This window comes from Hyperoodon ampullatus (assembly GCF_949752795.1).
Source record: "Hyperoodon ampullatus genome assembly, chromosome: 6".
Lineage (NCBI taxonomy): Eukaryota > Metazoa > Chordata > Mammalia > Artiodactyla > Ziphiidae > Hyperoodon > Hyperoodon ampullatus.
The window spans coordinates 10,109,618-10,120,491 of NC_136919.1; the positions used below are offsets into that span (position 1 = coordinate 10,109,618).

Here is a 10,874-nt window from a genome sequence, read left to right on the forward strand (position 1 = left end):
AAATAAAAAGTATAATGAACCCCCATGTACTTATCATCCAGCTATCACCTTAAATGACATTCAGATTAATATAGAGAATGAAATGATCTTTGAGAAGATATGGAACTAACTTGTCTTGGTTCACTAATGAATAAGTGCTGAAGGTTTTGATTTAATAACTTAATCTGAATTCCTTCAATCATTATTTTATTCATTGATTCATGCAACAAAATTTACTGAAGGTCTACTTTGTTCATTAGTGCCTAATGGCTAAGAGCCATGGCTGGGTGCAAATCTGAGCCCTGCTACTTACTGGCTATGTGGCCTAGGGCTAATCAAAATATTCTACGCTTCAGTCTCCAGTTGACAGAATTGAGATGATGCAAATATCTACCTCCTAAGCTTGTTATGAGGATTAGATGAGATACATTGGTTTGCTCAGTAAGTGTTAGCTATTATTATTAAAAATACTTTCTCCTTTTCCTCCTCCTCATCTTTGTCATCCAGATTGTGTGCTAGGTGTCATTGGAAAGTGTGAGAGGATTAAGAGGTGGACCTTGACCTTGAAGAACTAGAACTTCAAAATCACATATTAGAGCCAGGAGAGATCTTCAAGATAATCTGGTTTGACAAGTCCAGAGAGGTTTAGTGAATGGTCCAGTATCACATATCTGTCTGTTAGTGGCAAAGCCAGGCTGAATCTCAGGTCTCACAGCTGTGAGTGCTCTTACAAAATGGCTGTTCTGTTGGCTTGTCTGACCTCTGCCCCCTTCCTTAAACCCTAGTCTTTCTAAGTTGACAAACCTGACCTGTGTGTTTTTCAGTGCTCCGCTCTTTCAGTGCACAGACATATATGTGAGACTTTTTGCACATATCTGACCTAAACATGTCTTGGACACTCCCTCCTCAAGATTCCAAGGAAGAGTTTTTAGGGAAGGTGGACAGGCTATCTCTCTGTGTTGTAATCACAAAGATGTTTTTATCTTCCTCTTGTATCACAGCCCAGGAGTTAAAGTCACTATTTGAAAAAAAGTCGCTCAAAGAGAAACCTCCACATTCTGGAAAGCAGTCAATATTATCTGTACGCCTGGAGCAGTGTCCTCTGCAGCTGAATAACCCCTTTAATGAGTATTCCAAATTTGATGGCAAGGTAAGTAAACGTGAAACTATCCCTTTAGGTAGAACCTCAGTTGGATGGAATTATTGTTGGTTATTATTCTTATTCTTATTAGATTTAGATTTAGGGTTTCAAAAGGGACTCAGTAAATATAGAATGTCACTCACATTTCCGAAGACTGAGGGTGTAAAAAGGTCTGGATTTGGGCTTAATGTGGTTTCCACAGTAATATGTTTGGGAGGATGAAAACAAAAACAGTCTGGAGATACGTGTGTGTGCGTGTGTGTGTATGTGTGTGTGTGTGTGTGTTCCTGTTTTATCTCCTAAGTGTTTCTCTCCTAAGGTTTGGGTTAGTTGGGCTGTGATTAATCAAGGTCTGACTGTTTGGAAAGCCATGAAAGTGGTTCTGGGAGACAGTTTGGGTTGTCTTGTCTGATTCTTGATTATAACTCCAGAAATTGTAGAGGTGAGAGCTTCATTTCAGAATTCTAAGACATTGCTTTGTATGTCAGTGTTTTATTGAATCTTGTTTGACACTTGCTATGCAGGATGACTTAATTTTTTCCTGTTTGTTCTGACAATTTGCAGTTGCTAAATTAAAGTGTGTTTGTTTTCCTTTTAGAAAAATGGCCACTATTTTAGGTGGAATATAGTTCTATCAATACATGCAGCACCTTCTCTTCCCCATTCCCTGCCATTCTTTGTCTCTGTGCTGAGCTGAGCTGGGTTTCTTTCAGGACAGTAGCAGTTGATTTTTATATTTATTGCCATTATGTTTGCTGTCTGGCAGTGGCGTGGGCGTGCTGAGTGATAGCTTGTTGCCTGGAGGGATTGTGTACAATTTGTCTTATTTCAACACCATTGCAATTAATAAACATACAGCTCTTTGCTTATGTTTGCACTTTTTATAATCAAGTCCTGGTTATATGCTGGTTCTGTCAGTTGTCTTCTTTGAGCAAGGAGATGTTTTTTCTTTGAAACACTTTCACCTCACACAATTCAGCATGTTTCCATTGGTTTAAGTAAGCATATATGGACATTGGCACGTGAGGTTATTGATGTTGGCGGGGAAGGAGAACAAAAACTAGAAACAAAATGCATAAATAGCATAAAATCCTAATATGCTCAGGAGTTTTCTCCAAAAAACATAAGAAAGTACTTCCAGTAAATTAGAGATTGTATCCTGTGAAGAGCTGCTCTTCAGCCTGCCCCTGCCACCTTTTCCTGTTTCTTCTTGTGGAATGCAGCAAAGAGAAGGAAGGGTCCCCCTAGGGGACAGGAATGTCAGCCTCTGGAAACTAGTGAGTTGGACTGTAGGGGATTTTTTTCTTAACTACTACAATCGATTCGTTTAGATATGTGAGATGTTATTATTGGGATTAGGTTACATGGCTAGAATTTATTTGCTTCCATTGCCTATCATCTCATTGTTTGAGGATGCAGTTAATTGCTGGAGTAATTAGTATTTGATAATGCTGTGATGCCAGCAAAGTAGCACAGATCTTTTAAAATACTATATCTAGAATTTTCATTATACTATTAGATTTTATTATAAATTACTTAGAATTTGGATTTGTTAGAACCCTGCTTGTTATATATACCTAACTTGAAATTAAAAAATAAAATAAAGAAGCCATTTCCTCAGTCACAAAGGAATTATTTTTGCTAGATATGTGTTTACACTTATGACTCTCGATGTTTTTCTCATATCAAGTCTATTTGTAATCAGCAAAGGATGTGAGCATGGCCCAGTCACCATTGCACAATTGATTAAGAAAGATTTATATATCGATAAGTCTATCTTGTGACGCAGTGCTATTTTTTTTATTATCCTACATATTACAATTGCTAAAACACAATTAAACCCTTGTTCTCATCTATTATTTAATATTGATGCATTTGGCAGATGTGTAATGAAAGTGGCTAATATTTGAAGGATATTGTATTGTACATATTAAATTAGTCTATCTTTGTGAAATGCATCAATATGATATTCAATGACATCTCAATGATTAATAGAGAATTATACTTGAGTCAAGCCTTTTCGTAACCTAGAAATTAAAATGACTATTCAAATAACACCTCAAAATGATGAAATTAGCATTTTGTGATTGCATAATAATGGGATTGTAGTAGTTATAACAGCACCATGGCTGCCTCGAGAGTTAAGATCATGTCAACCCCTTGATAATAAAGCCTTTTCTGTGAGAGTCGACTTTAATAATTTCCAGATTGATTCTTCCCATAAATCATTTGACGTTCAGCACTAAATTTTTGTTACTGTTGTAACTTAGAATTATTTTATTTTTATTCAGCTCATATTTAAGAAGTGAAATGAGTGTCCTGTTTTAATGATTCACCATCTTGTCATTGAACTCCCTGTTTCTTGCCTCAAATATAAGAGTTTCTCATGTGTTTTGATAGTTCCCCTCCCCCCCTTTTTTTTTGCAAAGGTTTGTTAAAGCCACTAAAATATGTGGTTCTTTCCACTACAAATATTCACAATGCTTTTCTTGGGAATAACGCTTGCCTTATTTACATAATTAACTGAGTTGCTTAGGTCTCTTGGGCAAATGGTACATAATTGGGGAGAGAAGGGGACAGGGAAGAGTTTGGGGTCTAATTAAATATGCTAAAAAACTACTTAATTATCTATTTCCTCAAGAGACTAACTGCTGTGAAATCCTCCTTATGATTAAACTAGCATTGGTTTTGAAAAAAGGATTTTGTTTTTGGTGTGGCTTTACAGTTACGTTGTAAGTAAGCAGGCTTCTTTAAGGATTTGTGCAAACTGAATTGTTGGTTTTAGTGATTCTAAGGGTAAGCATCTCTTAGGTATTGTACTAAATTAAAGCGAATACTTTCAAATAGTTTTTGGTTCCTGTAGCTGGTTAATAATTTGATTTTATTTTTAAACTGTGGTTGGTTAATAATTTCTTGAAGGCATGTAGTCGAGAGAGAAAGGTCGTACTTAGGTATATGCTTTATTGTAATTTTTACAGTTTTTTTATCAGGTTTATTACTGTGTTTATATTATCTTTTTGGCAGATTGGCAATGCTATCCGTGACTGTTTTAGATTCATAGGTTATTAATAACTCTGTTTACTGATCATTTGAAAAAAGACCAGGACAGATTGCAAGTGGTTTTAGGGAATGCTCAGCCGGACAAGGCAAAACCAGGCTCAGCCATCTGCCTAAAATTCTTTGGGCTTGTTAAAAACAGGACTTCTGAATAGCTTCATTAACAAAACCAACCTCTGTTTTAGAGGTGAGACAATAAGAATATTCTTGTGCCAGTCCTTCTGATCTCACTGAAAGTGGGAAATGTTGGATGTGACAGGGAGTTGCTGTGAAGCGATGAAGGAGTGACAGGCAGTAAACATTCAGCACTGATTTAAGTGCCCCTGAATATGTGGATTTCTGCCCTGTCTCTCCACCTTTTTCAAAAGAGGTCTTATTTTAGAAAGTATCTAGCCCTTTTCCCATGCCTTATCACTTGAGAAGCTTTAGCTAGTACATAGTCATCACTGTTTTGGTTAAACTTCGTTTACAGATATTATCATCATCAGTACACCCTTAGGAGTTCAGATACCCGTCTCCTGTCAATCCAGTTACTAACAAAGAAATGGTGCTGATTATCAGTTGTGTCACCTCAGTCAGGTTTTTCACCTCACTAAACCTCAGTTTCTTTACCTATGCAAAGAAATGAAGAGTTCCTTCCTAACAAAGCTGATGAGATCATCAAATAGGATAAAGCACCTAGCATGGGGAGAGGCAGTATAATTTAGTTTGTAAGCAGACCTATTTTGTAGTAAGGTCTGAGTTTAAGTCCTAATTCCACCACTTAGTGGTATGACTTCAGGCTAGTTACTTAACCTCATGAAGCTGCAGTCCTCGTATGTGGAATGAGATGGTGGTAGTGTGTCTTCCTGGTGAGTATTGAGATATAGCACATAGGAAGTGCTCAGCAAAGACCCCGCTTCTGCCTCTTTCTCTCTCTGTAAAGGGTGCAGGCCAGTGATGCTGTCTCTCCTTTATACTTCATTAGGTTGTTGCAAATACCCCACTTCTGCCTCTTTCTCTCTCTGTAAAGGGTGCGGGCCAGTGATGCTGTCTCTCCTTTATACTTCATTAGATTGTTGACAGGATCGAGTGAGAGGAAATGTGCTCTTAAAACTAGGAGTTTAGCATCGTTACACAAGATGTACAGCAGACTGGGTGAAGATGGTCTGCTTGTAGAAGTCCAGGGAGTCAGTCCAGTGGGGTTTTGACCTTTAACTTGAAACAGGAAGATTAAGACAAGTAATTACTTCCTTTGTTTGTTTGTTTGTTTGTTGCAATGGATATTTTTTAAACATCAGGTGAGAGGGTAGTTTGATACTAGTAATTGCTTGGCAGTTGACTAAAATGTTAAATATTTTACTTATTTGACTTAGCTAAATTATACTCTAAATATAAGGAGCATGTTTGCCTTGACAAGTGCTTTAAAAAGCAGAACCAGTGCTAGTTCATACAGACAACTGTGACTTTGATTGTGTTAACTTGCTAGAAAGTAACCATTTCTCTGTTAGAAACTGTTTTAACAGGGAAGCTGCAGAGAGCATGGGGGAAGGGATAATTCATGAGTGCTAATTGCTTGGCTGTTAATTTTCATAAGTGTTGATAGAAGCAGTTCCTTAAATTAAACTTTGTTTAAAATGTATCAGGGGAAATATTCCACAGTGTCGAGCCTGAAGTGAAAATTAATATGAATGCTGTGGCAATTAACACATACTGGTTAATAGCTTTTAGCAGCATTTTGGGATGATAGTCCTTAAATACATTTTTGCGTGCTGCTCTTGTTTCAGCATTGTTCCAGTCTATGTCTGGATAATTATGAACAAATGTTTTCTACAATCACTGGCATTAAATAGCTCTCTTCAAAGGAAGTCACTTAAAACTTTGCAGAAAGTGTGAAGCCACTGAGAAATGTTGCAAACTCAGAAAAGGTCAGCGAATTGCCTTTAGAGGAAAATGCTCCTCATCTGAACTTGGAATATTTGCTATTATCGTGGGAATGGTCCCCTCTAATATGTTAAGCTACTTTACTTTCAGGATCTCTTTCCGAAAAATTATAACCTGGACTTCTTAGTGCTGGTTATGTTTCTAGACAGCAGCTTTTGCTTATTGCTGCCTGAGCTGAGGCATGGCCTTGAGCCTAAGGACCTTCTGGCCTTTGACCTTGCTTCTTTCCTCTGACCAACATTTCTGCCTCCTTCCCCCCCACCCCCCCCCCGCCACCCCGATGCAGTTGGCTGCATCGGTCTCAGAGAGAGAGAGAGAGAGAGAGAGAGAGAGAGAGAGGGAATATCTAAGGTAACTGTATTTTGAATTAGGAGCTGTTTGTCTCACTTTTCCATTGGCTTTATTTTACATACCTTTTTCAGTAAAGGAGAGTAAAGTCCCAACATCATTTCAGCAGTTACTCTCTCGGCAACTTACCTCTGTGACTGTATTTTGTTAGTCTTCCTTTTTATAGACCAGTTTTTATTAGTCTGTTCTAGTTCTAAAGCAAGATATTAGATATTTGCTACCTTTTTACACACCATGGTATACCAATAAAAAGACCAAATTCATTAATTTAAAAATGTCTTAAAAAAAGTTTTTTCTTAAATAAATTTATTTATTTATTTATTTTTGGCTGCGTTGGGTCTTCGTTGCTGCGCACGGGCTTTCTCTAGTTGCGGTTAGTGGGGGCTACTCTTCATTGCGGTGTGCGGGCTTCTCGTTGCGGTGGCTTCTCTTGTTGCGGAGCAAGGGCTCTAGAGTGCAGGCTTCAGTAGTTGTGGCTCTCAGGCTTTAGAGCGCAGGCTCAGTAGTTGTGGCACGCGGGCTCCGTAGTTGTGACTCGTGGGCTCTAGAGCGCAGGCTCAGTAGTTGTGGCGCACTGGCTTAGTTGCTCTGCGGCATGTGGGATTTTCCTGGACCAGGGCTTGAACCCGTGTCCCCTGCATTGGCAGGCGGATTCTTAACCACTGCACCACCAGGGAAGCCCTAAAAATGGATTTTACTGAGATATTGCCCCCTTACCATTATACTAATGCAGTGCTCTTCCTGTTGCTTGACATTATACTGAAAATCCTGAGGGCCGACTTTGGGATTTTTGCCTGGGTGGTATTCAAAATGAACTAAATAGGAATCTTACAACAAAAAGAAAGCATTTTCAAAAAAAAAAGCATTTTCAGCATCCTATTCTGAAGTTAAATTCTCAAGGCTTAGCTCTTAAAACTAGGTTATTCCACTCTGAGCTCTTTCTGTCCAGGCCTCATTTCTGCAGTTTGTTCTGAGCCCTGCCAGTCTGTGGAGGCTTCCTCTGATTGTGGAGCCATATTCTAGAAACTTCCAACAGAGGTAGAATTCACCATCAACTTAGAGGCTTTTCAAAGGAAGGCAGAATTTTGCAGTGGGAAGAACATGTTTGTCAGGCTTGGGTTAGAATTCTAACTTTGCTATTTACTTGCTGTGTGATACTGGGCAAATCACTTTGCCTCTTTAAGCCTGTTTTCATATCTATAAAATGAGGTTAATGATACTTATCAGAAAATGTTGTTGTGAGTATTTAATGAAAATTATAAATGCATACATAGCAAAGTGCCTGGTATATGGTCAGTGCTGAGAGATGTATTCGTTTCCTTTTACCACATTGCCATTTATTTACTTTCTATTTAGTGAGGGTCTACTGTGTACCAGGCACGATTAAGTAAAATCTGGATACAGTAGTGAGCAAAAACAGATCTGGTTTCTGACCTCATGAAGCTTCCTCTCTTGGCAGGAGGATAGATGTTATATAAATAATCACCAAACAAAGTGTAAAATTGCAGTCATAGTATATATAATCAAAGCCAATTAATTACCAAGTTCCAGGAGAGATACTTGGGGCTTTGAGAGAGTTATTGTACGGGCATCTGACCTAGTCTGGGGGGGGGCGGTCAGAAATGGTTATCCTTGTGAAGGTGCCTCTTGACCTGAGAGCTGAAGGCTAAGAACTAGCTAGGTGAAGTGTGAGGAGAAAGAACATACAGAGGATCTGAGGCAAGGGGGAGCTTGGAAATTTGGAGGAACTGGAAGAAAAGGCTGTGTGGCTGGAGACCCAAGGGTGAGGTAGATTGTGGTGCAGGTGAAGCTGCAGGGGCAGACCACAGGTGGCTGGTAGAAGTGTCCTCTGTAATCTAAGAATATGGGAGAGCCTGGAACACGTTTAATGAGGAGGGAAGGTAAGCAGGTTTGTATTTTGAAAAGATCCCTGAAGCTCTGCTGAAGGGAATACACTTGAGAAGGGTTTGTGAGGCTAGAGAGACCCATCAAGAAACTTTTTGCAGTGGACCAGGTAAGAAAGATGATACCTTGGGCTTACTTATTGGAAATGGAGAAGGAGTAGATGAATGCAAGAGATATGTAGTTGGTAACAGTGATAGGACTGGATGATGGATTGATTATATGGCAGGGAATGGGGGAGAAAGGAGGTTCAAGGATGATTTCTAGATCAGATTCTGGCTTGAGGAACTGAATAGACGATGATACCATCCCTGAATTAGGAAGCACCGAAAGAGGGCCGAGGGTGAGGCAGAAGTTACCATCGTGAGCTGGTTTGGGCCTACTGACCACAGATCATAGCCTGTTACCATGTCCTTGAAGACACTACACATATTCTTTTTTGGAGGGGATAGGGTGCACCCTGTTTGTTTGGTTTGTATTTGGGGCGTCTGAGGCAGTGGTCTCTGAGATGAGAGTGGGCTAGGAGGCAGGAGCCTCTGTTTTGCTTCCGCTTCATAGCCAGCTTTGGAACTTTGGCTAAGGGATCACCTCAGAAGTGGGTCACCTCTTCTCTGAGACAGGGCTATACTCTCAGATGCCTCACCCAGCTCATCAGGCCATTAAGAGGAGAAAATGAGAGAGTAATTTTAAATGAGGCAGATGTCAGGTGTCATTTAAGAAAATATACTGATTGTAATGCTTGGACGTTAGGGGAATAAGAGGTAAAACGTGGACATATTTTTGTTATAACGAGATTACTGTTGTGGTACTACCCTCTTCCTGGCTAATTAATTACAAGATTAGCCGGTGAAATCTGGTTGGAATGAATATCAAACACTGAGTCCCCAGGGAAAGCATGGGAGACAATCTGTTTTATAGGTGTGGTGGGGACTGGGGATGGTGGGATTTTATACTGAGCTTTCTCATCTGGGGCACCTCGCTCTGCATAATTTGCAATGAAGAGATTATCTAGTTGCTTAAAGTACTAGGCCCTGATTTTATTATCTTGAAAACAGCTATCCAGAAATATCAAATGACAGCTTAGGGTCACCCAGATGGGCATAGAATCTAGGTGTTCTAATCCTTAGAGATTTTAATTTTCATTCTTAATGGCATTCGTATTTACAAAATGGAAACCAGAGTTCAGGTACTGGAAGACCATGTGGTGGAAAGAACACAGACATGAAAGATGTTTTAGCCGTGGCCATACTGTGGAGTCTGGGACAGGGCACCTCCCAGCTCTCTGACAGAGCCTCAGTTTCTGCATGTTTAGAATGAGGAACTTGACTTAGGTGATCTCTTGGATTCCTTTTGGCTTTAAGATTCCATAGTTTTGTGATTGGGAGGTAATTGACATCAGTGACATGTAGAAGGTTATAGATGGGAAAACTTGAACTCTTGAAGAATTGATCTTCTACATATATGTTGCTACTTTCCTCTTTTAATTGATCATAACAGAACTGTGGTGGAGGGAGCATTATCTCCATTTTACAGATGAGGAAACTGAGGCTCAGAAAGAGAAAGTGACTTGCTCAAGGAGATCCCACTAGTATTTGGCAGAGCTGGTATTCAAGTCCTATTCCATTAAGACAGCTTTCTTTCTTAGACTGTTTTACAGTCATTGATATGCAGGAAACAAAATATTATTAAGAATTGAAATTTTTCAAAATTTAAAACCAAAATACTTTTCCCTTTACCAGTGGACTTGAAATCTGACAGACTGGTTTAGCTCTTATTATCAATTGTGTCTGTTGAGTGAGTTACTGCATTTTGTAAGCCTCAATTTTCTTACATGTAATAAAGAAATGATGAGATACGGGGCTGGGGAAGGGAAATGCTTTACACACCAAATCTAGTGTATGTCCCACAAATGCTTATTTCTTTCCACTGATCTTCCTGGTATGCAGAGTGGATTCATTCATCCGTCCATCCATCCATCCAACAAATTATTTACTAAGTGCCCACATTGTACTGTTTCATTTTAAATGTTTATGACATAATGGCTCTGTGCTAGGCACTGATGAATCAGACAGGGCTAATCACCATAGAGGAATTTGAAGATAAGAGTGGCCATATAGCCAACAAGTGGAGGAACCACCCTTCATAGTCAGGGTTGTGCCCTGTGCTGGAGACTATGACAGCGGTCCATGACTTCAGGTACATCTGATTGAGCAGAGGAACAGACCCATGAACAACTAACTGTAGAGTAAATGTGGTAGGTACTGCAGTATAGGTCGATATGGAAGACTGGAATTGGGAGGCAGCAGTGACGTTCACCCAGTTTGTTATCCTAGGTGAGTTTGTCTAAATTTTGATTGTATTAATTCCTAGAGGGCAACTTTGGTCACTCTTTAATGAAGCCCAGCTTGGCACTCTCCACACATAAATGTGGACTTTTTAAAAAATGGCAGTGATAAATTTCAAATGTCATTACTCTCTGAGGCTTGCAGCTACATGGCAGTATCATAAGAGCAGTGTTTTATTA

The 10,874-nt window shown here is 39.4% G+C and overlaps 1 protein-coding gene across 1 annotated transcript in view; it reads left to right on the plus strand.

The window, feature by feature from the left end:
* MAPKAP1 (MAPK associated protein 1) overlaps window positions 1-10,874 on the plus strand; it is a 229,780-nt gene that overhangs the window by 43,130 nt on the left and 175,776 nt on the right. Inside the window, exon 4 of the mRNA XM_079705813.1 lies at window positions 981-1,129. Within this exon, the coding sequence (XP_079561939.1) occupies window positions 981-1,129 (149 nt within the window). The remainder of the gene's footprint in view (window positions 1-980; window positions 1,130-10,874) is intronic.